This window comes from Gallus gallus, chromosome 1, assembly GCF_016699485.2.
Source record: "Gallus gallus isolate bGalGal1 chromosome 1, bGalGal1.mat.broiler.GRCg7b, whole genome shotgun sequence".
Lineage (NCBI taxonomy): Eukaryota > Metazoa > Chordata > Aves > Galliformes > Phasianidae > Gallus > Gallus gallus.
In genome coordinates, this window is record NC_052532.1 from 43,027,792 (window position 1) to 43,055,519 (window position 27,728).

At 36.1% G+C, this 27,728-nt stretch overlaps 1 protein-coding gene across 3 annotated transcripts in view; it reads right to left on the reverse strand.

Moving 5' to 3' along the window:
* Positions 1-3,306: 3,306 nt before the first annotated feature.
* Positions 3,307-27,728, reverse strand: part of KITLG (KIT ligand) — a 55,458-nt gene continuing 31,036 nt past the window's right edge. For 2 of the 3 annotated variants that reach the window (NM_205130.2, XM_046913198.1), the window contains exons 3-10: positions 24,606-24,668; positions 20,570-20,749; positions 18,760-18,922; positions 17,773-17,874; positions 10,390-10,499; positions 9,814-9,890; positions 8,490-8,573; positions 3,307-7,670 (exon numbers count right to left, since the gene is read on the reverse strand). In NM_205130.2, coding sequence (NP_990461.1) covers positions 8,534-8,573; positions 9,814-9,890; positions 10,390-10,499; positions 17,773-17,874; positions 18,760-18,922; positions 20,570-20,749; positions 24,606-24,668 — 735 coding nt within the window. In that variant the 3' untranslated portion in view covers positions 3,307-7,670; positions 8,490-8,533. 3 annotated transcript variants of the gene reach the window in all.

The following is a 27,728-nucleotide window of genomic DNA, read 5'->3' on the forward strand; positions in this document are numbered from 1 at the left end:
TAGTGTGCTTACCTAAAGGTTATATTACAGTGTATCAGCAATTCTTTTTGAAATGCAATAAGTACCCTGCTGTAGCTTATAATGGCATTATTCATTTGCACAAGTATTTTTTGATTCAAAGGTTGAAATATTTAGAATAAAAAAATGAAAACACTAGGCTGACGTAACTGGATTCTTCTGGAACAATATAAAAGAATTAAAAACAAAACACCAAGCAGTACATCAATGTTGATGGGATACTTTCTTCACAACTTCTTGCAAAAGAGTAATTGCATCAAAGAACTCAGTGCATTATTCTCAGGGATGTGATTCAAAAGATTTAGATGCTACGTCTCTCCTTTCACTGATGCTATTAATTGGTTTTGAGACACATCCCCACTTTGTCATTTCTGAAGGTGAAGGCTGTTCTATGTTTTGTTAATGATGACAGCATTGCTGAGAAAAAGGAAGGCCTAAAATATTTAACTTTTAGAACATGACAGATTAAATAACCCTTGGGGTCCTAATAATCATCAATCACAATGTAGGAGATGACAAGGTGAAATTTCTCAGATGACATTTTGTCACTTGGGCTAGTCACTTAAAATGACAAAAGCTATACATTCTGCTCTGCAGCTTCTTTATTCTATCTGGGCCGATTTTACTATCATGCTGTTATACTGCACAGCAGAAGTGGTGACAAACAAAAGAGGCTTTTGTGATCTCAGTCAAATATTTTACCATGAGCTCAAGAAAATATCTTCTTTGCCAAAAAGGAATGAAAATTGTCCCTGTATTTTGTGACTGGCCAGAAGCCCAAGGCTCACGTCTGCCTGGAAAACAAGTCTAATCTGTATTTTAGTTCCCACTTGCTTATCGTGGGATCATGTAGAAGGGGCCACAAGTCAGAGGAATTATAATTGCATTAAGGATTCCTCCTGTTACATGTTGAAATAACTTTCTTCAAGATATGGTGGAAGAAAAAGAGGGCAGAACTTCAATTTCTGCATTCTTCACAATTATGGCTGTCTGCTTTAATTTTACATTATTTTCTATTATGCATCAGCACATAATAGTTCAATTTAAGCATATAACAATACAAAACTTGATTGTGTTACCACATACTTCAGTGTAGTTATTGGGAAACTTAATCCCTTCAGAAAGTTTGAACTTTGGAAGACAATTTAACAGTAATGGCTGCATGAAAGCATTAAGGGATAAAACATTAATGTAGCATGAAATCCTGAAAAAGCCCATCTCATTAAAACACAGAAAAAAAATTAATATCAGCAAATAAGTGTACATACTGCCATTCAGAAACTTTGGGCAAAAAAAATACGTTCAGTACTATATGCTTGTTAAAATGGAATGAAGTTACACTAGAGTCACTGAGCACAGCTGATGTAAAATATTGCAATTTTATAGAAGTGTTAAATTGTTCAAATGTATTGCTATCAAGAAACAGAAGGTTAGCACAATAAGCATTGTTTTTTTGATTGACAGAAGTAAGAAAATTATTAATGCTTGCCATGTCTTGGACAAAGATTTCTTTTGTTTTCATCCACTAAACAAAATGGCTATATTAGTTGTCTTGGAGACACTGAACTTGGAAAACTGAAGTTCAGTGTTTCCTTCAATCCTCTGGCACATGTAGTTCACCAAAGTTCAGATTAAATGGTGGTGGTGATGGAGAGTTTTCAGTAAGCATTGTGTAAATCATCAAAAATCATGTCAGGGTACCAAAACCAATTTGTTGGGGTCTCTTTTGCTGAAGTTACATCTGCTTTCTCAGTATTTAATTCGTCCTTTTCTGTAACTGTGTGAACTACAATTACCATGAACCTGACTTCGGTGAGAGCTGTTTTGACAACTCTCATTGTGACACACCCTGCCATTCATTTTGTCTTATATAACTTCTAGATCAAGCCTCCTTCCTTTATGGTATATTAATGCTGTCTTCCACATTATGCTCATCTCCATACTCTGCAGCTACTTAATGCTTGTTTAGCTCTAGCTGAGTTGAGTGTGCATTGTACTTTCAACCCACCCTTGCCGCTGATGCTACTCTTTAGGTCATGAACTTCTGCTACACCATCAATTCAAGACCTGCTGGAACTTGGTCTTCTTTAGGCCCACCAGAGATTCGCAGAATCACAGGATGGCTGAGTTTGGCAGGGACCTCTGGGTCCATCTAGCCTAACTGTATTCAATCAGATCCAGGGCAGAGTGGCCAGGCCAGTGGCCTGGCAGCTTCTGAAGATCTCAGTGGAGGAGACTCCACAAATTCTCTGGGCAACCTGTGCTAGGGTTCTGTCACCTGTACAACACAGAAATTCTTCCTCATGTTCAGAAGGAACCTCCTATTTCCCCCAGGCTGAACAGTCTCATCTCCCACTTTTCTCAGCCTTTCCTCGTAGGAGAGGTGCTCCAGTCCACTCATCACGAGTCCCATCATGTCTGTCTTTCTTGTACCCAGAACAACAACATCTTTCACTCTTGCCCATGCTCTAAATTCTGCCATCCTTAAATCCTGTTTCTCTGTCTCCCAGCCCATTAACCCTGCTCTCTGATCCTTTTCAACAGTCTTGTCTGTACCCCACTTCTATTTGTAAGCCTCCTACATTTGCTTCCAACAGTTTTCCTTCTCTTTCAAAGCATTCCTTAGAGGTAGGTTGAAAGGTTTATTTCTTCCTCTTAGGCTGGAATTTCTTTTTTCAGTCACAGGAGGGGAGAGGTGCCTGAGCTCCCCAAGCAGCTCAGGTTTTCCTCCTACCGCCATCTCTTGTCCTGGACTTCTTACTGAAACACTAAAACAACTTGCAGAAAACTGAAAGGAAGGATTCTATTCTTGTGGGGTAAGCTCACATCTCAGCTAAAAAGCCATCTATTTATTTTTTATTTTATATATTTTTAAAGAGTTGGTAAATGCCATTTACTTCACTGTGCATCAACAGCATTCCAATTTGCAGTGGTAAATTAAATTAAAATCCTAGTATTGGTCCAGTAGCAAGAATGGGATGAAAAATGTTGCCAAAAGCTTGGCACAAACGATTTTAAGCTTATTAAGAAGTTACAACAAACTTTTAATTCTGAAGCTGGAATAATTTGCATAATCAAAGATACACTACGGATTAGAACTGGAGGTTGATAATGAGGATATATGTTTTAGTGGCACAAAACTTCTAAATGCATGATTAAGAAATGAATGATTATAAAAGATCTCATGTCTAGTAGCAGATATTGTGGCAGGAAAATCTGCAAGAAGACAGCAGGATGTTCAGAAAGTCTTAGCACTGACGCAGAGGAGCAGAGGAATATACTAATTGCTTGGCAGTGCATAATATCTTTATTTAGAACAATAAAGTATATGTATATAATGTAAATTTCAAATTTGAATTGGTATAAAAAAGGATCAGGGAAAACATCTATCTTTAAAAGGACACATATATACATACACACCACATTACATAAATTTTATTACTGCCAGTCAGAATGTAGCTATGCAAGACTGTGCTGACATTTACATTGAGATAAATGAATTTGCCCATGATACAACCAGCAAACATCTGTGTCTCTATCACTAAAGAGTCTGAAGTTACTGCGTTCTATCACTTCAGTAACATAATAGCAACATGCCACCATCACTGTACATCTGCATTCAATATATATCAGATTCCTGAATTGAAGAATGTTGGATTATTCTTAAATGTAAATCTAACTCAAAATATCTTTATGTATGTGGTTAGCTTTTCCATTTAATATTTGTACTGTGTGTACTGAATAGTTTCAGTGTACTACAGAGAGAGAGCAACAGAGAAAACAGAGCTGGTGAAGATCAGAAATTAAAAAATGTGCAGGTTGTACATATACTCCATAGTATAGCACATTAGTTGTTCAAAAGCTTATTTATACAATGACCTTGTGATTAAATAAGTACCATTAATTTATTCAAGTAAACACATATCTAAAATAGCACATTGAGTTACTCAGTATATCACTATCTGCTTTTTATTATCACAAGGCCACTATTAATTGCATGCAAAATTCAACTATGCCAAAGGAAACCTAAAAATGTTAGTTCCTCAAAAAATGACAAGACATCTGAAACCCAAACTTGGTTGATTTTCATACAAAAACAAAAACAAAACAAAACAAAACAAAAACAACAACCCAAAACCGACATTCACTTTTCCCCCAAATTCATTTTAAGAGAAAGGGTGCTCATTTCTGAGCTAATACAAAGCTTACCCAAAAACTCTGAGGAAGTGATCACTATTCAGAAGTCAGATAGACTACAGCTGGATAAAGAAGCAATTAAAGGACTATTTCTGCCACCACTACTTTCACAGAATAGTAACTTATATTATTTCCATTGGTTTCAAACAAATCAGTAGTTTTTCAAAATTTCAGTGCATGTAAAATTAAGTCCTCCTTGGTGGATAGATAAATTGGGCACAGAACTGTTGTAGTAGGCGCTTGACAGGGATACGTGCTGTACAGGATAGGCCTTTCCCTAAGCACAGTGAAAGGGTGCTGTTGTGCTCAGACAGACTGTCCTTGCTAACAAAGTAAACAAGATAAGAAGGCGAAGGAATGAGGAGACAATAGGAGCCAAATAAGGAATTGTAGTAAAGGGCTAAGATCCAGTATGGACAAATCAGGACAGGGCACGATAGCTCAAGTAAAGGTATATAAGCTGTGTTTAGCAGTGATTAAACGCCATTTTACTGCTCATCATATTGGTGTGCGTTTGCAGTCATTTGGCCCTGATCAGGTAATTGGTCAGTGTGCGCAAGAGGGCTAACACAGGTAGCTAACATCATAGTTGCTGAAAGCAACACAGAACCCTTGAAATAATTTTATGATCACATTTTCAAGTGTCATGCCATCCACTTGCCATTCATTCATATCTATAAATATCCAGAAATGTCCTTCTGCCTTGCAAAATGGCTGAGACCATATAATATTTTGTTCAAATCTCTCTAAAATGGGTAGGAAGAACAGGGAAACCATGGGCTCTATCAACAGTTTTGCTACTCTGTTGTATTATGTTCAGTGCATACTCAAAATCAGAACAGATTGTGATGTCAGGTTGGAAGTTATACACATGAACTTTCTTTCAGTTTGCATGTAGCCTTCAATTTGCTTTACTCCTTATCAGTTATTAAAGAATGTGACATATGAAGGTGACATATCTACTATTTTAAGATTTTACTCTTCGAACATGAATATTTTGTCACCATCTATCTGGGTATAATGTATGTTTCCATTTAAACCTGTCATTTTATCTTTTACTATTTTATGGGTAGATGGAAAACTAATACTCTCATGAACAAAGAAAGTTAATAAATACAAATTTTTTGTTTAAAAGAATCTTTGAAAATACTGTAAAACTTAGAATATATAAACTAGCTTTGAGAACATACAAAGTAGCAATGTGAAATATGTTTTTTGTAAAATATGTAAGGATAGTGGCTTCCACTTATTGTTGGTTGATACTTTTCAAAACGTACATAAAGTTATTCTTCACAATACCAGTAAGGTGCACATTTCCTATCAATTTGGTTATGCTGATATTTCTTTCAGGGTAACTCTTCTTTAGTTCGCAGGCCTTGTGAGTAAAGAACTATACACTGGCAAATTTTTGTTTAAGCTACCTTCCTCAGATGATAAAAACCTCAAAGCTCTGTTAACAGCAATGGGACTGTGCTAATTTATACCAACAGAATGAGATTGGAGAACACTTTTCTGACACCCGGGGAGGGCAAAATATTATTTTCTGACACTTAAGCAGGCCTTAGTATAAGAAAAGAAAAAACTAGATCTATGTGGTCAAATCCTGGTATGGGTGAATTCAAAAGAAGTTTCACCACTGACCTCAGTAGTGTCAAAATTCCAAGCAAAGTAGCTAAATGCACATATAAGCTCTGTCATCATAATGAAGTCCTGAGGTTTTCCTTTCTCAGTGAGTATGAAAGCCAAAACTGTTTTACCAATAATACACACACACACACACACACACACAGATTATATTATACATATGTTAAGTTCTTTCTATGCATCGCTCTCAGAAAATTTATCAGATGATTAAAAATTCCACCAAAATTCTTTAAAAAATTATCCTGTCAGTGTAACAGCAGATTTTGGAGAATGGTATTAGATATATTGTTTATCTCTTAAATTGCCCTGTGTGGAGTCAGGACTTGGTGATCCTCAGGGGTCCCTTTCAACTCAGGATATTTTATGATTTTACAGTTAAGTTAGACTATACTTTAGAGAGAACTCCAACTTTCTGCAAAACATTCATAAGGTGTTCCTTGTTTTATTTTTATTTTTTTTTAAATATTTTCAAGTTACTCAAACTAAAATTCTTACTGACATAGCCAGTTTGATGACGGAAGGCAGTTTGTCATCTGAAGTGAACCGCTCTTACATTCTGAAGTAAAAACCTCTAATACAGATAAATGATTTATAACCATTATCTAGAAAGAGTCAGGATGAAAAGATGCACAACTGTACTTGTAATTTTTATCACAGTATTTTTAGGATTTTCTTGAAAATGCTTGTACATCAAACCTGTACAAGATTTCATGGATGCTACAGCAGCAGTAGTTGTAGAAGACAAGTGGAAATTAAAGCCTTTCTCTTTTGTTTCAAGAGAATTAACCTTAGGAGTGGAGAATGTCAGGATAGTAAAGCTTACTAATCATTTAAAACACAATGCAAATATTAGTTACAGCTGACGTAAGTAAAAGCTAAATACACTCTCAGGATCTTTTAGATTCTCTATGCTATACATTTGAAAACAAGTTATCAGTGGCATGCATCTTCAGCATTTGAAATGCATTTCATGGGTTTGTCTTTATTATGATGTTTGAACGCAATTCAGACTCTTTACTCTCCCTTCTCTTGGTATGGCTGGAAATTTCACCAGTATTCACATCTCCAGCAGTTACTCCTAATGCTTCAAAGCTCCATGATGTACTGTAACGTCCTGTTTACTTTGTCTTCATCCAGTATTTGCTTCTCCTGAGCAGACACCACCAAACCTGATGAATTCTTGAGGCTTTCCATTGTGGGCATGTAGCCACTTGGCATCCAACAGAGCCCACTTGTCACTGTATACATGACTTTTGCCAGGAATAAACCCAGTTCCTTATAAGTAAAAGGCTAGTAAACTGGTCCACGTCATGACTTTACTTTCAAGTTTTATATACAGTATTGTAGAGTATGTTATCTGTATTCATTTCTGCATTTTCTCTCAGTTCAAAGTATTCCACTTGAAGACACCAAGGTAAGGTAGAGGACATAGAACTTAAATTAAGGATGCAAAGGTATTTATGATTTTCAACGATCCCATATAGTTAGAGGCATTTGAAAGATGTTTTTTGTTCTGGACATGTACTTTGTTTGTCAGAATCAGACGTGAGTACTAATGCAATTAAAAACCCCAAATGCCACACAAAGTAGATATTCACATAAGATATAGTCCTGTTAAGTGCACACTCTTCTTGTTGTTCAATTCAGTGTTGGTTTCACAGTAAGAAACACAAATTGTCCTCATTTCTATGTCATGTCTACGGAGTCATGGGCAGCAACAACAGATGCAGACTCAGTCTGTCACTCCAGAAGGAATATGAATGTGCTTAAAGCTGCTTCATTTATGAAGCAAACATGGAACTGTTACCTGCCTGAAGAGAAAGAGAAATTAGAATTTTACTAGTTAGGTTTCCTCTTTATGCTACTGAACAGTAGAGCTTTTCATAGACGTAATACAGATATTTTTTCCTATAATTTTGGAAGTAGATATATTCATGATACTTGCATGGCATTCCTTAATTCAGAAACAAAAGAATATTTCTATTGTGATGTATTTCAACTTCATGGCACTTTTTGACTCAAGAGCACATTTGCCAGCAAAAACTTTTGATATCATCTAATTGGTGATGACTACATAACACTTGTGGTCAGACACCCTTTGCCAGAGGAATGCTATATTTGTAGAGAACTGCTAGGACAGGAAAGCTCACTTACATTTGCTGCTCCCTCCATCACTGTTGCTTGTTTCTCTTAGATACAAACAAGAATGATGGATCTGATAAGGCTATGGAGACTGCAAACAGTGCTGAGTAAACAACTGGAAGAAGTTCAGTTCTGTCCTGCTTTTTGAAAGACTGTGATTTTAGGTTACGCTGCTTTGAAGCAGCTGCAGGGACAACAGCTGAAGTATTTTCCATATTGGCCATCACACCAAAAAGGAGAAGCAGTAGTTGTCCTTCATTTCAGAATTCTGGCATGTTTTATTTTGCAGTGTTTACATTCAAATTCAAAAGCTAGAATTAATGATACCAGATTAATTAAATTAGCAACTAAAGTTCCTAGGCACAAAGTAAGTCTACTGATAATAAGTTTTATTACATTATTTTTCCCTCAAATGGACTCCAAGTGATTCCACATTTCAGCAGACAGAAGTTAATCCTATGGTAGGACTTTTAACCTCAAGAACTTACCAGTACATGAAACAGTAACAGTGTTGAGGGAGAAAAAGCAACAGCTACACTTGTAGATGTTCTTTTTCTTTTTGCTGCAACATACTGAAATAAAAAATAGGTACTCTATTACTACAGCACTAGTACTGTAAGTACTGTTACTACAGTTTCAAGGAACTACAACGGAAGGCTTTATCAGTCAATAAAAAAGCATCTACATATAACAAAAGAATCATCTGTAATTGAACCAGAAGTATTAAAACATGTTTGCTAATTGATTCTTCCTTCTTGTTGGTGAATTTTCAAAATTTCTCAGGAAAAAGGGAGAAAAACAAAACAAAACAAAACAAAACAGTGAATATATAACCTATTTGCATTTTCCTTTTAGGGTCATCTCCTGCATTTACCTAATGGCTCTATTTCCTCCTCTCTCTTTTCCTCCTATAAAGCCATTTTTCGTATTTCCTGTGAAGTCAGAAGGAAGATTCACGTTTGGCTTCACAGGTTTTAACACCTGCCAGGCCGAGGTGCTGCATGAGTTATTCTTAGCGTATCACACATCTGATAAATATGCAGTTTTCTTTTATATGAACTGTACGTGATGAAAAAAATGTTTGAATAATGTATTATCCTAGAAGGTTTGGATTCTGCAAACTGTATCCCATGTAACCAAAAACTGCTAAATCAGAACTTTGCCTATTCCTGTCTTCAACCATGGGCAGCACAACAGCATTTCATACATTGTGAGAAGACTGTTGTAGATCTCCTTGAGATGTTTTCTTTAATTCCTCACAGTTAAAAAGTGACTAAAGATTCTGAAATAGGTGGTTAAATAATACTCCCAAAACATTTTAGCATGAATTATAGTATCATGAAATATTCTAACTTAAAAATATCCCTAGGTCCCTTTCCACAGAAAATAACAAATTTCACTTCTTTTTGTTGCTTCCTCTACAGGTTACAGCCATCCTGCATTGGATTCATTCTTCCATTGTAAGGTAACCCTTCAAACCTGCTTTTTTTTCATCACTATACATTACTCACTGTATGACTCACAGGTAATGTCCTGTTAATATAATTTTGTACACAGGAATCTCCTCTGTATTAATTCTTATATATCATATTGGACCTCTTTCAAAGGACAGATCCTAAGCATACTTTTCAAATATACAGCAAACCCTGATAGTGTGGCTTAGTTTTCTTGTTTGATTGGTTGTTTGTGGGTTTGTTTTTTGTTTGCTTGTTTGTTTATTGTGAGAGCTAGAGAGGAACTTTCAGAAAGAATTTATCAAATATAATCTTACATTTCTATATATATGTATGTTTGTGAAGTGGAACTTTGTACCTTATCTCATTTTCCTCTTGACAACCATGACACTGTATAGTTTCATTACTTTCTGGTCTGGACTTAGGATGTGTTTTCTAGAAAGAAAATGCAATAAATGTAAATATTCTAAAGCTTTACTTGAAAACTCTGAAAGCAATTGCTGTATATTCCAATTTGCTTCAGATTTTCAATATCAAAACCATTTTGCAAAATGTAGCTAAAATAGTGCCTTCTAATACACATTTCCTAGTTGTATAATTTTACAATTAAATATTTTATGTTGTAGACAATGCCACAATGGCTAAAACCAAAGGAACCCATCTTAAGAAAAAATAGAAGAACTGGGTAATTAGGGTAATCCCATGCTTTTAATTTCCATTTAGAGAGATATCAAACTGATAAGACAAGTTTTATAATTTGGTGATGGAACTGAAGAATTTGACAACAAAGATTTATATTTGCATGTCACACAGTTCAGAGATCAAAAAAAGAGGTCTATGACTTTCACATGCAGGATCATTCTGTTCTTCCAGCTTCTCTGTAGCCATGAAATATAGTATAACTATGTAAACAATTTAATGAAATACTTCTTACCTTCCAGTATATGGCTCCCAGAATAAAGCCAATGAGAAGAGACAGCAATGATGTCAATGCTATGCTGATCCCTTGCAGGCTGGAGCTGCTAATGAAGCCAAGTGCCTCTTCTGCAATTACAGATGTTCTCATTAGCAAATAGAGACTTATGGCAGAAAACCATCTTCAGGGCAACACTATTAACAAGAGCACTTTTAGGCACCATCTACATAACAGTATCAAGAACAGATACTTCAAAATGCTGTGTACATGAGGTGCATGTCATCCAAAATATCATAAGAACTTTTTTAGACCACAGAGATACTCCTTCCCTTTATGAAATTGTTCCATTTAATAGTTCCAAGACTAATTATCTTTTTTGTCATCTGTAGAGCATATTCTTTTTCCCTCACTTTGAAGTTTTGTTTTTATCAGTTTTTAATGATCTTGTATCACAAAGTAATTCCTTGGAAGATAAAATATTTGTCACTTCTAAACACTCACTTGTATTTGTTTAAGTTCCGTAAGACACATATGACACAGAGATTGATTTAACTAAATAAGTCTGACTTTACTTCTAATGTCTGCCTGGAAAGGTTCTGCTGACTTCAGTAAGATCAAACCCTTGTAAGTTTAAGTCTAGTTGTGTGCTATTTTGTCGCTACCATTCCTTGATAGCTTTTTGCACTTTATACAGAATAGCCCCAGTTCTAGTCTTTTATGTGCATAAGCAATTCCATTCTCCTCACGGGGAACTGTATGTATATAGAGACTAAAATGAGGCTATCCAGTTATTTGATCAAGATCAGGATGTGAAAAGTCCTACGGAGTCACCCTGGGATTCACTTTATGAAATGCAAAGTGAGCTGTAGGAGACTGCCAGTTTAGACACCATACACCCAGCTTTAGTTAATTTCAAAATTTGATATCTGCAGCTCGAATGGTGGGTGTATTGTCAGATTACTGCAAAGGAACCAAACTGGAAGCATGGAAAAAGTGTAGGTAATTAGATACAGAAATGAAAACGGAGTTGTAGGACTAGAAATTTGTGCAAGTGACTTACATAAACAGCAAACATCTAAGCACATATGGTGTGAAATACTGGGTCAATCAATGTGCATTCAGTACATTATTAAACAGCCACTGAGAAAACACTTTAGTTTAGAAAGGAGCATTCTCATAATGAACTGGCAACTCACTTTTACTCTCTGAGCTTTTCTGCGTGTCATGTTATAAGATTTTACACAACTATTTTTTCTCTGAAATTCAGCCATAATTCTAGAGTCACTGTAGAGAAAACATTAAGAAAACAAGTCTACATCCCTTGTTATGTACTGTTTACAAACTCTAGATTCTGACAATAGGGGCTTGAATTTTACTTACATCAGTAGGCTCACTTCACTAAGGAAACACTGGTCAAACAGAATAGGTGATAGTTTACTGTGAAGAAATCTGTCTAAACAGAAGGGAAAGAAAGTTCTACAGAAATGAATGTCAGTTGAAAAGAGTGGAAATTAACAGGAGTGATGCATCTTTTATGAAAATCTGTCCTAGGTTAAGTATAGAGGTTTGTTTATAAAAATTGAACTTCAGGAAATCTGGACAAACTGAAGTGGTGTAGAGATAACCTGAGTAGCAGTGGTGTAGAGATAACCTGAGTAGCTGAAACAAAAAATCCTATCATTTATGCATCTTGTATTCTCATGAGAAATTTTCTATACTGTTCTTGTGTTCTAATCAATTAAAATGCAACACTGCTTTGCCTAATTACATTAATCATTCTTCCCAGTGTGAGACTGGTTAGTTTTAACACCGAACTTATGGGGATGATCACGTTTCCTCTATTCTGTCCTATAAACTTCAGAAAAATAGAAAAAGTGGAGAAAAAAAAATCTTCTTCAGGTCACAAAGAGCAAGTCATTTGATAAGATGTTTTTGCAATATTCAACCTCAAAAATCCTCTATCTGCTCTGTAATGCCTGCAAGAATGATATGGTAAGCATGCTGATTTTTATCTCAACTTCTAAAGAAATAGTCTGTATTCAGGGAGATCAGTGTTTGCCTGGCATGATCAGTTTTACAAATTTTCACTAACTTTAGAGAGTCTTAGACAAATAAGAGTTTTCTTTACAATGAGATAGTAGTAGAAAAATCTGATTTCTGAGAAGATAACAACAATGCAGGTGTTTTCTTCAGCATCTATTGAAAAGGATATATATTTAGTTATCCATGTGGAGACCTGCAATCCAGGGACAGAACTTAAATACAAACAAATTGTAAAAAATAAGCTACAAAAATGCACAAAGCTACTTTTAAAAATGAAAACAGATTTTTTTTTCATAATTTCATTCTGTTAGGGTTAATTTGAAATTTAAGTAACCTAAACCTACTTTTAAAAAGCAAATAATAAAATATCAGATTTATTTTTTATTTATTTATCAGGAAAAATATCTCTTGAAAAATTTGGAGAGAATGAAATGAGTCATGGCAGATTTTATCATGTGTTTTCCATTTATCTAAATACCTAAGACAGAACAGGTTGGAGAATTTTCAGTCTGGAGAATCTCCCAGACTCTGTGCCATAGTGAAGAAAAGGGAAATAAAAAAGGCAAGTTGGCTGCCAGTAGTTTTTATCCCCTTAAGTGAGACTTTTTCCTCTGTTAGAAAATTGAACTAGAACAGCACTACACAAAAGCATTCCCACTCCTAGTGTTTGAGAAGAGAGGGCAGAAGAAAGAACAGGAGGAACCAGGTGGTTTGGTAACTTCATGAACTCTTTCGGCAACACCAGAGGAACTTCTGGCTCTGGAGTTGGTAGGTTATTTACCTGAAATAGACTTTATTCTGCAAGGTGCTAAGGGGATGTAGAAGCAGGCCAGCATCTCTTTGAGCTCCCACTTCAACACCTTGTGGAAGAATCCCTTAGGAAGTGAACGCATATGAAGTAGATTCGTGTATAATCTTCACAGACATCAGGATGTTAAACTAAATGAAATACGCTTACATTGAAAACCACTCAGCTACACAAAGAAGTTACTGAGCAGCTCTCCACTTTGAGCCATGTGTGTAGGTTTAGCAAGCAATTATGATTCAAGCCACCAACTAGATTTTATTGCCTTATATGTCTCAAAGGAATTTTCACTTTACCTCCACCTGGCTCCAACACAATTACCACAAGATCTTATCTACAAAAATGTAGAATAGCTCTCACCTGTTCATTAGAGTTTTCCATTAACAGTAAAAGCACGGAATGAAACACCAATTGCATTAAGCCATGGGAAATATTTTTAAATTGTTCTGCAATTACTGAATTAAACTACAGTATTCTTTGCTTAATTATAAAAGTCGAACTTCTTCCTAAAAGCACTCATAGAGATCTCCGTGTTTACAGTGCACACATGTTCTTTGAGCTGTTCAGTACTTCATAGTAAAGCTTAATTATTATGAGGAAATTACAGGCAAAAATAGAAAAAAGCAACACTGAAGCTTCCATAAAAATATAAATTGCACTCTAACAATAAAGTGCTAAAAGTTAGTAACAGCTAGTAAGTTCAAGTTTAAGAGGGAAAGATGAGATTCATTTGGTCGAAAGAAAAAAGGACTACTATAGCTTGTTTGATTTAAGCACTGAAAGAGAACAAGACTCAAGACCTCTTATCCTGACATTAGTTCCTTATTTAGGAACCAATCATTTGAATTCTCTGTTCTATGCAGGAGTTAATGATCCAGAGAATACAGATAATACCAGTGGGACTGAGACATAAACAGTTACTCAGTGTTTAAACTGGATTACCTCATGTAGAACCAAAAAAACTGAAGGGAAGGAAGGAAGAACAATATTATGGGAACAAAGATGGAGTGGGAACATGTTAGAGATCTACATTAAATATTACCAGGAAAACACCAACACTATTGTCATTCAAAAAAAAAAAAAAAAAAAAAAAACTTTAGAAAAGGATAATTGTTCCAGTTTACATATAGTTGGGATAAGATTTTTGATTTAGATCATATGAGGGCTCTACTCTACCACAGTAGTTTAATTTTATCATTGTGTAATAATGATCAAGTCTTGAGATGTGATGTGCAATAGATGTAGCAACAACATAAGAAAAATGTAATTTAGCTAATTTATATTATGTGACATTTCTATAATAATCATTTCACACATTATTTTATTAAATGATTTTTTTTCAGGTTTGTCTAAGTTGAATTTAGAATCAAAAGCAGTTCAAGTCATCTGACTCTCTAAGCAGACTTTACTAATAGATTCAATATTTGTTGTTAATCTAGAAGGATTCATTTCCAAACAATGAATGTTTCTCAGTAGTCTAGAAACTATTAATTTAAATTGTTCATTTTAACAGTTTAATAGTAAACAGGGTCATTAAAAAAATAATATTACAGTAGTTTATGTCTGGGGATGCATTTTTCAGGTTTCTCCAGGTTTCTGCTCTAAATGTCTGCCTTTCTGAATTCTGAGTATAGTGGTGCTGTTCCATGAACAACCTACAACCAGCAGACTGGGCTCTCTGCACTGAGGACTCTCCATGTGAATGTTGTAACATTTATTCATTGTTGTTTCTTTCATGAAGGTAAAGATTAACTAAAAAACAAAACAAAACAAAAACAAAAAAACAAAAACAAAAAAGCTGAGCAGTAAAGCCAAAACAACCTAAAATCGGTACTGAAGATCATGATCAGACAGTAAGAGAGAGATACCAATAACGATGTAACAAGTCCGTCCCCTTCCAAACTAATGACTAAAGTGTAACCAGTGAGTATCCAATCTTCAAATTAATGTAATTTAATCTGATTAAGAGTTCAAACCATCCCCAGACCTAGACATCTAGACCTTGTCATTTCTACATAAGGCTTTGGTATCCAATTTTCCAATAAGTTGCTTAAGAGAATGATAATCAGTTAGAGCACACCTGTACAGCATATGGCCAGCCAAGCAATTTCTTTGACTTACTGCATTATTTTAATTAGGCTTTTTTCCTACTTGATTGTCAGTTACAAAATAAGATTAACATGCCTGTTTCTGTGCTCTTGTACCAAGCACAGCTCTGGACAGAGCTCTATACTCTGCTTCACTGCCTGATGTCCCTCCCGTTACTGTGCTGGGTCAAAACTCCATTCAAATAAACTGTTCCTGTAGTCTGTCTCTCTTTGTTTGGCTCCTTGATCCATTCCCATCGCTTCAGGCTGCATTTGAATATTCTTCCTCTCATAGTTACATCAAAAATTATCACATGCTCAGACCTGAGAGAGACAGGTATGCACTCTTTAGCCCCCTCCGGGTGCCTCACAGTTGGCTCTAGGCTCATCAGGTTATTTGCAGCTAGCTCTGTGACCTCCTGGATAGGAATTTATGGCAGTGAGATTTCTCTCTTTCAGAGAGGAAAGCTGCCAACCAGGAGCTGAAGGTGGACCCAAGCACAGATACAGACTAGGCAGAGTATCTGCGCTTGAGAGCAGCCCTGAGAAGAATTTGGGGGTGTCAGTTGATGAAAGACTCAACATGAGCCGGCAGCATGACCTTGTAGCCCAGAAGGCCAACTGTTTCCAGGGTTGCATCAAGAAAACTGTGGCCAGCAAACCAGGAGAGGTGATTCTGCCCCTCTACTCTGCTCTTGTGAGACACCTGGAATACTGCATCCATTTCTGGGCCAGCCAGTGCAAGAAGGACATCAAGCTGTTGGAGCAGGTCCAGAGGAGGGCCTTGAGGATGATCAGAGGGCTGGAGCACCTCCTCTTCCCGCTATGGGAACAGGCTGAGAGAGCTGGGGCTCTTTAGCCTGATAAAGAGAAGGCTCCAGGAGGACCTTATAGCAGCCTTCCAGTACCTGAAGGGGGCCTACAGGAAGGCTGGGGAGGGAAATTTTATAAGGGCATATAGTGATAGGACAGGGGAAAATGTATTTTAAATAGAAGAGGGTAGATTTAGACTAGATATTAGAAAGAAATTTTTTACTGTGAGGGTGGTGAGACATTGGAACAGGTTGCCAGAGAAGTTGTGGATGGTCCTCTCTGGAGGTGTTCAAGGCCAGGCTGGATGGTACTTTGAGCAGCCTGTCTAGTGGGAGGTGTCCCTGCCTATAGTAGAGGGTTTGGAACTAGGTCTTAAAGGTCCCTTCCAACCCAAACCATTCTATGATACTATGATTTTGTTCCAGCCTTCTTCTCAGTTGATGCTGGGGTGTCATAAGATATTCTGTTACCTACAAAGCAATCCAACCTGACAACAGTTGTGAACTATCTGTGAGGTAGCATGCATGGTGCTGAAAACCTGGGGAATAACTAGATTACACATTTGCAACTGAAGGAAGAAGAAAAGAAATAAACTCCTAGTAGGATCTGTCCTACCATCAGGAGCTTCCCATCAGTGCTCATCAGGCTGGCTCTGTGCCTGTGCTTTCTTAAGCACAAGGTGTACCAGCTACACACTTCAACATCACACGTTCAGATAATGCCAATGTTTGTAAAACATAAAATAGTAAAAAGAAGTGCATGCTGTCATCCAGACGTGTCTGGGAAAAAGGAACAAGGAAAACTACAACACAATGAGCTTTATGCACCATTTCATGAACCTTTAAGGAAAACCTCCTCCATTTGTTCACATGGAGAGCTCCAGAGAATATACAAGGTGAATACTAAGTCATTAAAACCCCCTGAAACTGTTAGTTCTCTTCACCTCAGCTTCCAGCATTCCTTCTGACCAATGACGTGTAACACTGAGGCTCTAACAGAAACAGCTCCAGGCTGTCTTATATGTCAGTGACTAGTCATGTAATACTCTGATCAAGACAGATAATAAACACAGAGAAGACCATGCTGGATAGAAGATTACACCTTCCAAAACTGTAGTAACTAAGTCCTTGATCTCAACCAAAAACTTCCTCAGCATGCAGCTGGCCCTACTTCAACTACAGTAAATATACATCAGGGACTGTCTTCCGATTTGGTGTCAACTTTGACAACCAGAGTGCTCTCAAAATACAACACACACAGAAACTCTTCACCCAAACACGTATCCTACGCTCAATTCAGGATAGCTATTCTGTTTGAAGCATCTTCTTTTTCTAAGAGTGAAATTGATGTGCCTGGGATAGCTGAGTTTGCTGAGGACATGTGGCTAGTGAGGCCTCACAACAAGAGTAGGCCAAAAGGAGGAGACCTATGCTCTCCAAGTGGCAGAGAGCTGTTGCAGCACTGCAACTTTACAGCATTTCTGAATTTTGATTCATTGCATTTTGGTGTGACAGCTGAGAAACACATTGTGCAACATCAGGCACAAGTAACTTCCCATTAATTTTCACAATTAAGACATTCTTTTCCTCTGAACTCTCATAAAAACGAGCTTTCAGAACAAAATGTAGACGCATATATTAATTCAATACTTACTGTTACTGTTACTGCTAGTATTACTGCCAATGCTGTCATTCCTAAGGGAGCTGGCAGCAACAGGAGGAAACGAAATTGTTTTTGTGACAGCGACTCTGGAATCTAAATAGAAAATGAGTGTGTCAGCATTATGTAACTTAAAATACAGTTCCCTCTATATGTAATGAAGGGCTATAGGGCTATTTGGCACTTCTAAAATTTGGCTACCAGGCTTTCTTCTTAATAGGCCAAAAAAGGCAGCCTTATTAAGAGACAGATGAGTCCACACACTGAACTACTGCTGAATAGCTATTCTGAAAAAGCAAGTGCTTTAAACAAGTTCTTAGGTTGTGGCTCTGATCTGCTTCTAGTTATTACTGGTGTAATTGTGCAAATGGATACATTGTCCTAATTAAAACAGCTAATAGCTGTCACTAGAGAGAGTAAAAGAAGAGAGAATACAAAACCTCTATTTACTGGAAGGATGAGAATCAGCTGCAGGAGCCTGACCTGAGCTTGTTAAATCTTTCACATCACTTAAGCTTGTCCCTTTTCAGGAGGAGTGAGGCGAATATGGAGGTGACATGAGGCTACTCCAATTTACAACTTATCCTAGCTTCCTATCCTTTAAGTAGCGCAATCTTAGGCTCCTTTACTGCCTTATAAAAACTAAATAGAGCATCAATAGAAGATAAGATGAAGAATAAGAACAATGCATGAAAATGATCCAGGATGTATTTAGGATGAAAAGAAACAGAGCAGAGCATTGTGAAGTTATCTGGATTATATTAAGAAACGATGACACTAGAAATGATGGCAGTAGTTTTACTGCCAGATATAACTCTCCTTTGAACAGAAATACAAAGTTTTGTGTTGGTGGTAATTTTAACTGGCAGTAAAATGGAAACATTGAGATACATCACTGGATTCTTAGCACCTTGGAATCAAAGAAAAATCACCCATTTCTCTCTATTTAGATTCTGTTCCCCAAAACAAGAGCCATCTTACCATTCTCTGGTGTTTCTACAGTTGAAGGCATAATGCAGTCGTTCTTATCCAATGAATCTGCAAACTCCTTGTAGACCTCAATGGTACTATTAAAGAGCCTAAAAAAATTCTCAGGAATGAAACGATCTTCTTCATAAAGGTGACCATTTTCTTTTATAAAATCCTAGGATAAAATATAGAATTAAACTTGAAAGAAGGTCAGGAGAGATGCACATATCAGCACCTCAAGAGATGATAAAAATATACAAAGATGACATACAATAGCTTAAATTTTTATCCTGTAGAAGACCAGATCAGATCTTCTGTGTACAACCTGCACAACAAACTGTTTGATGTTTTCAAATTAACTTTGCAAATAGAAATAAAATACTATTCCACTGTTGTAGAAGTGCCAAGAAACGAAAAGCAGTTTCCCATCCTATGCTGAAAACAAAGAGATTTTTCGTTCTTTAAGTTCCCTCATCAAAAACAAACAAACAAACAAAAACAAACAAACAACAGCAACAACAACAACAACAAAAAACCACATTGATTTCACATTAGTTTGTTATGCTCTACATGTTTCTTTTAACTTGGATACAGGAACACAACACAATCATAGCTATTGTTGTAAGAGTACAGGGAACAGAATAAAATAGCTGTGGTAAAGCAGGCTGAGATCTTTGATAATGTAACTAAAAATAAGAGCAGGATTATAAACAAGGTAGCCCAGACACTCTGAGATCTAACAGACAAGTGTGTTATGTCAGACTAAACAAAAAGTTAAGATCCATGTTAAGATCATTGATGGCTGTTTTCTTCTTTGTAACTGACTGGTTTTCACACAACAGTTGTTTCTTATGCTAGCAGTTCAGAATTGGTCTGGACTTATTACTCCCAGTAGGAGTGATAAGAATACAGGTTAAATGGGTACTAAGAAAAACTTCCTAAAGCTTCGTTATAAAATTGTTTTTTCTTTCATGCTGACAGTACTAGACCTAAAACTATTCTATAAGGAAATCAATAGCAATTTGATTCTGTGGATTACAGGAAACTAAGACCTTACAGCACAAAAATAAATGTATAGGGAAGATGAAATCCTAGTCTGATAAAACATGACCGTTTTTCAGTGGTACAAAACCTTTGACTACAGAAATTACTGATAGACTTGTTAGGGCTGAGTAAGTGATTAGAAAATTAATTTATCCTTATCATTTTCACCCTAGAGAATCAGACAACTCTCAAGGGAGACTCCCGGAAGCCTTCCAGCTGTTGTTGGCATACAAAAAATATGGAAATGGGGCATTATTTACCAGTCTTTCCTGTATCTTGGTATACAAAAAAAAAAAAACAACAAAAAAAAAACCTACATTAAATCATGGTGAAGCAGTCTGATTCTCACAGACAGAGATTATTAATAGCTTCAATCACATAGTCCCTATATTTATGTTAGAATCCCTAGCAAAATGAGTAGTTTTGGGTTCACAAGAAAGGTTTCTGCCCATCTGAAACAAACCTAAATGAATTAATCATATTAAGGATGATGGTTACATTTTTGACTTCTTAAATAATTGTATACAAGTGTTTGCATATACTGTAATTCCAAGTAAGTCATTTTGCTTTGAAACAGGAGATGACGACAAGCCAATGTTAACAGAGTGTACTGAGCATATCTCTGAACAAAGCAGGATTTCATATGTACAGGAGTAGAAATGAAAATAAAAACATCTAGTGAAACTTTGGATTTTTTTAAATAAACACTAAGTAATGTGCAACAGAAAGTTCAAGTAAAAATACTCAGAAGAAAAGTAGAACCTCCACATTAGATTACCTTATTTTTATCAAAAGCTAAACATGCCATAAGATCATTGATTATCCTTGTGAGGTTATTAATGATTGAATAGTTGCTTAAAACATCAGACATATCGGAAATATCTGAAAATTTCTGGAGAAGATTATGTAGACTCCTTGAAAATTCAGGCACCATCAAATGCAACCAACAGTGATTAGGCTGTCAGGGGAAAAAAAGAAAGACAGAGAGGTAGATTAAACATCAGACTTTTGCAAAAACTGGTTAAGCAACTCAATGTGCAAAAGTAGATCAGACTGCTCTTTCCAATTTAAATTATCCTGAATGTCTAAATTAAAATTCACTTTCTTTGGTGTCAGCCAACTTTCTCTTTAGCCCTTTCGGTAAAATTTCTATTCTCACTGATACTGACATATTTATGGTTGTCTGTTAAATGCCATCCCTTCATTAAATTCTTAATGAATGCTAAGCAACAGTCTGTTGAGAATTTGAGCCCTAGGACATGCTACTATGAACACTCTTCCATGCTCTCATTAACCTATTTTATTTTTTTAAAATAACTACTGCTTTAGCAACTTTCTACAGACTTTTTCAAACCATGCACAGTTCTCATTTTATTATTGTTACTCTGCATAACTGAGTAAACCCCAAAGATCCCTGATTTAAATCTCTTTTGAAGAATGATTCCAGAAAAGTTTTGCTGTCAAAATTAATGCATACATTTATCCACCTCTGAGAAAATCAGCTCAGTTAACTCCTCTTAGTGTATTCACTGAAAGGCATTTCTGATAGAAAGGTTCTATATCCAAAAGTCTTTATTTTCCTGAGTTGCTGTCAACAATTTTTTTTTTCTTTTACACAGCCTATTATGGCATCTGTCACATCTGTGCCACTGGAATAGAGTTCAAGTCCTTCAACTGACTCTTAAGAAAAAGAAAAAAATACCCTTATCTATTAGTCATGTTGCAACATGTGTATGGAAATCTCCTCCCAATTTTGCATTATTGACAGTAAATGCTATGGGAATTTACTCTATAATTCTATATACAGAGTTATTTTTTTTCAACTGTTAAAAATGTATCAGGATGATTCAAGCCTGTCAGCTACAGAGATTTTGGCCCAGCAACCCCTAAGGAAGATGCACCCTCAGTAATGCTAAATTATTTTCTAATACTCTATGGCATGTAGGATAGTGATAGCAGCGTCCACTGAATCTATGTTTTACAACACACAGAAAGCATCTGACACTGAGTCTGCTTCTATGCTTAATCTCTTTTTTGTCAATATCTGAAATAACTCTCTTTCAGTCTTCAGTACTGAAGCTGTGTCATGCACTCCTAACAAGTGAAAACTATTACTGCATTCAGTAAACGTATAACTATAACAGCTTAAAAAGTTTTTGTTTTTTTTTTAAAAAAAGTAAAATGGATAGCATCTGGCTTGATTCTCTGCTTCCTTTTTCTTCTTCAAGCCTTACAGTGGGAGGGGAGAAACAGAATCAAATAAATCAGATGTGGCTTGTTGAATTGTATTCCATTGAAGCAGCATGCATTGTACCATGTCTCGTTACTATCAGAAGAAAGAAAATGAGTTTTCCTTTGCTTTGGTGTAGGAACATATACATAGTGCTTCCCTGAGCTGTAAACCCACAAACCTCTCTGAGGCTTTGTGGATGTGTGTTCTACAGTGGCACAGATGAACAGAAGCTCTTCACTTCTCCTAGTGTGTAAGGAAATTATATTGCAGTTCCAGCAGGGATTCTGCTCTGATGTTCCTGTGGTTTTGCAAATGCATGAGAATCTCCTCCAAATTAACTATCCTGCCCTGCAAAGCTCTATTTCATGAGAAATTTTTGTTTTCTTTTCAGTAACATCAAGCTGTGCAAGTGTTTGTTTTCTGAATACCTACCAAACACAAGGATAAAACTGTTAGACCCAGCAAATACAACATTGTTTGCCAAGAAGAAATGGAGGATTGACTCTGCTTTTTGTGTGTAAATTTGAACCAGCATTTATATCTCAGGCTACTTACAAATCTGACTTCCTCTGTACTTTCAGGTACTCATGACACTTTTATTTCTGCATTCAAAAGTTTCAAATTTCTCTTTTCCATGGAAATTGGCCCCTGATGCTGTTGTCTTTTCCTTTTAATCTTCAGGTTAAAGTACACACTTCACTTTCTTCAAAACTACTTTTAACACCACTCAGATGCATTGAGCTAGTGCATAATGCAACAGCCTTCTATTTAATGGATTGGGTCAGTCTGTTCCTGTTACGTGCACTACACTGGCTTTCCATTTGCTTTGCATTCACTCTGCCTTCCCACCTCTAGCCATCTACGTTCAAAATTTGCTACCTTGGGTACATTTCTCACTTTGTGCACACAGTGAAGATTGAAGTCTGTTGGAAAACAAACAAACAAACAAGCAAACAAACAAAAAAAACTGCAGAGAGAGCTGTTTCAAAAGCTGAACAAAAGGCATCTGCCTTATTCAAAGCCATGGCTTTCTCAGCTTGCAAGGACCTTTTAGATCCCGGAGCAAAACCTACTTATTCAGCCAGCCTTTGGTGTGGTATGTGTAACATAACCTGAAATCCCCAGAGAGGAATTTGGCAAAGTGGGACATGAATACCGCTGAATACTTCCTCCTGGGAAGGCACAAGGCCAAGAGCTGCACCTTCCCTCACCACTACTGAATGTGGTGTACAAGCAAAGCGAATATGGAAATCCCAGCTCTAAACTTCTCTTCTTCCTATTTAATTCTTGGCTGCTCATCGTAAATGTAAACTGGATCTAAGTTTCTGGATGTGATGCAGCAAGATGAAATGGCATTTAAACTAAAGAAGCAGAAACTGCTTACTGTCAGCCAAAACTGAGCCATGGAGGGAGGTAAGAGGTAAGCAGTGAGAACGACCAGGAGTCTATTGCTGATGCGGGCTCCCTGGTCTTCTTCATCCGCAATGTAAACACTTCCCAAGAGAGCAGCAGAGAGAACAGCTATAACACATCCTGGCCTACACAGGGCAGCTGCAGTGCCCTCAGCAGGGAGCAGAACCCAGGCTAAGGCTGCCCACCACTGAAGCAATGCTCTTCACAGCAAGCATCCAAATAGCTGGATTTCAAAATGCACTGCAGCCAGGGGATGGTAGCCAGCCAGCCTTACTGGGTAATTGCTATTTTCAGAAATCCAATTTTTTTTCCATCAGTTTTAACCACATTACATATGACCTAGCACAGGAATTCCACAGCATTGTTTTTTCTGCTGAGTTTTCCTGCTTAAGGAATAAAGTTTAAGTAATATGCACTCAGCATAATTTCTACTTTCATTCTTTTTTCTTCTCTCTTGTATATTTTTTTATTTATTTTTGCAGCGCATGCAACAACAAACAGAACATACGAAATGAATCCTTCTTAAATATATTGCAAAAATTAAGGAAAAAATAAAAACCGTTTGGCAGAACAGAACAATAAGATAGCATGACAATGATTTTAAGATTAAAGACTAAAAGATTGTAAAGAAGACAGAAGACATTTATGTAAAACCATCGCTATGTATTGGATTATATAGAAAGTGCGTTTGGATGAAATAATGATCTGAATTTCTGTTTAGTTACTGACACTGCTACTTTCTGAACTTGAGCTTCTCCTCATTGGCTAGTGCATATTTGCTGTGCTTTAATGGCATTTCCACAAGCTTAAACTAGAACAATACTCTAGAGGATATTCCAAAGTAAAATTAAAAAGAAACGGGAAGTTTAAGAATGTAAAAATTTACCATTGTCACCATAGTTTGGTTCCTTTCCAGAGAAAATATTAAAACATTGAATATGAAGAAATATTTTTTTCAAATTCCTACAATTATTAACATTTTAAGTTACAATAGGAATCTTTCTACATTCTTGTTTTTTAAATGAAGAATTGCAATGCATATGACAAGTGAAATAATCATCCTTTAACTGTAACTTATTAAGCCGTAGGACTAGCTACAAAATGTTATCAACACCACAGTTTTCAGTGGGCTGTTTTACTGGGGTTAACATAAAGTGGTTGTACATACCAGGCTATCCATCTTCGGGACATATTTAAGGGTTATCAGATAATCATTTGGGAGATTTCCAACCTACAACAAATAGATAATAAAGATGTTATTACTCACTATACAAATCAAGATATTTTCCACAACTATGTTTAACAAAATATATCAAGCATCAAATGCAGATTTTAGGTAACCTAAATCCAAGCTGCAAAAGCCTGCATACTCATTTTCCAGTGAAACTGCTACTGACACTTATTTACTCAGAATTGAATTATCTTTCCACCTTTCCCTAACAGTCCCAGATTTGATCAGATCATCTTCAACACTACCACCTCTCAGCAGAATTAAAGTCAGTGATGTGGTGAGGAGAAGCAATGGTCTGAGGTTATCCATTACTGCAGAAATTCCACTGCATTTCCATATTTTAATGGCAATTAATGAACTGTTTGGAGAATTTACGTGACAATTTGTACTTAACCTGAATGTCTCAAAACAGGCATACCCAGTAGCCTCTGATTAAGCATTTTCTTATCAAATAACTTAGAACTTGAACAAGCATTTGAACCTAAAGAAATACCTGCCTGCCTTGTGCTCACAGTTGCACCAGGTCAAAAAAATACTAAAGCATGGCTTTAACTTTGAAGCTGAGTTTCCTACTAACAATGAGCAATAACATCAATAAATCATCATAAAATCTAACGCTACTTTGAGAAATGCTTAATCATTTGGGGAGTGTGTTGACTGAGTAGATGAAGTGAGGGAGATGCTGCCATGATCCACAGTCTCTGGAAGGAGCTTTTCCAAAAGGTCCAGTACTTCAATACTTAGTGATAGAGCAAATCTACTTCCATTTTTCTTAGTGAGATTCAGTAGATATTTCTCATCATTATTTGATATCCATTTAGTCAAAAGATGATAAGTACATACATAGTTTCCTTCTTGAAGTAAAATCTGCACTTTGTTCAACAAAGCGTTCCTACTTCTTTGGGTTAAAGATCATTCTTTTCTTCAAAGCTGCATTTCTTCATTCTGCTGCTATAGCAACAAGCATAATGATTTTTTCTGTGTAGCTTTTAGGTAATATTTTGTTTGACACAACAGAATGTTTTATTTGTTAATTAAAATTGAGTTTCAATTAAAAATTGAAACAGCAATTTAAAAATTTCCAGGTTCCTGGATGACATCTATGCAGTTAGTCACTAGCAAATTCCAATATATTTTTTTTAATTTTCAACATGCACTGAATCATGGTCCCTCTGTTCAGTGACCTCTAGCTTCCTCCTACAGCAATAAAAAAACAAGTTTTATACAGATGATCCTCATTAATTCCTTTCTGTAGATAACTTATTATTATTATTATTACTATTATTTTAATTTTATAACCTCACTTTCATAAAGCAGCAGAGGCAAAATTGCCTCTAAAATTCTGTGTCATTTTCTATTTACCTGGAGTTTTGGGGAATTGATTCAAGATACCAAAAATAGTGAAAATTATTTCAATGCATTTACTCTTTCATTAGAGCTTCTTGAAATTGAGTGATTTATTCTAAATCCTCATCCACTTTTAAAATAACCTTTTATTGCTCTAAAACCACTGTGAATAGATAATACAGTTTCTTGCAACTTCCTTTGCGTGCCTAGAGAAGTAGGATTAGCAGCACTTCAAGCAGCAAAGATATTGAAGATGTTACTGCATGTGCAAAGTTTCCCCTACTCATTCTAGTGGGATTCAGCACTTAGCAATGTCAGCAAAAGTACCATTCTTTAAGAAAGGTCACTGGAAGATTAAATTTGTTACAAGTCAATGAACACTACAAGAACTGATATGCATTATGTATACAATCTACTTTACTGGCATCAGAGCCTGTCAAGCACTTTTCGTGCACATTTAAAAAAAGGTAATAGCCCAAGAGCTCTTACAGCTCCTTCAACATAGCCGGAGAATACAGCTCAGTCTCAAGGACTTTTTCCTTGACAGACTGTGAATCAGAAAATATATTTTAGAATGAACTTACTATTAAAAATGAAGATCAGTGAGGGGGGAAGTTGTCAAATGTAAAGTATATGCCCTGCCTCAAGACAAAACAACTTATTAAAGTTTTATTGGTTAAACTCAATATGCCAGATGCTCTGCTGATGGTAAAAGTTGGAGCTCAGTCAAAGTGAGGGAATTATATTTGTGTCCAAGCTCGACTTACCAACTTACTCACAGAAAATAGTGTAGAGATTCTGATGCAGGAGTGAGGACATGCTTGTACCAACACTGTACATTCCATATCGTCCTGCTTTCCTGACATGAATCACATTTTGTTGAAGGACAACCACCAACACTACAACCCAGAGCTAACCACTTGCTTTTTAGCTGTTGAATTTTCTTCATGTAGTAATGAAAGTGGAAGCCAAAAGAAGGGATAGAAATGGCCGCATTGACTTTTCCACCTGTGCAAAATGTCAGAAAGTATTCTGCACACCAGCTCTGAGGAACATGTCTGACAAGAGGGCTACAAGCTTAGAAAAGGGTAATATTTTTGTTAATTATAGAGAACATCAACTGATAATCTTGGAAAGTAATGTGTATAACTAAAATTACCCTGCTTTGCAATTAAAATGCCACAAAAAAAGTTCTCTGATTTAGTGGGTGGCTGTGGTTGTAGAAATCCTAGAAGGCACTGAGGAAAAAAAAAATTCTTTCATGACATGAAGAACAGGGAATCTGGATTTTCATCTTCGGTATTAACTGCTATGTTCTCTTTTGTAACAAAATCTCAGATGAGGAAATGTAAGTTTGAATGACATGCATAAGTTTGAATAATTAATACAGCATTATTAACATTGCATAATCAGAATACACTTTTTGAAATATGATCATGAGCATAAATGGAGACATAAAAGGTTATATTGTGAAAATGGTTGAGGTTCTATAAACTACTCTTTCAGTACAAGAACAGAACAGAAGTGAGATGACCTACATCTGAAGTCAAGGGCTTTGATATGAGGTCTATTGCTCTTGGAATTTCTCTTTATTATGGTTGCTTTGAAAATTTTAAGGAAACAAGCATTCATATATTTTTTATGCACAGATCAAAGATAAAGTCATTAAAGTAAATATTACCATTTGATATTGTCAATGATTTCTTTTTTATT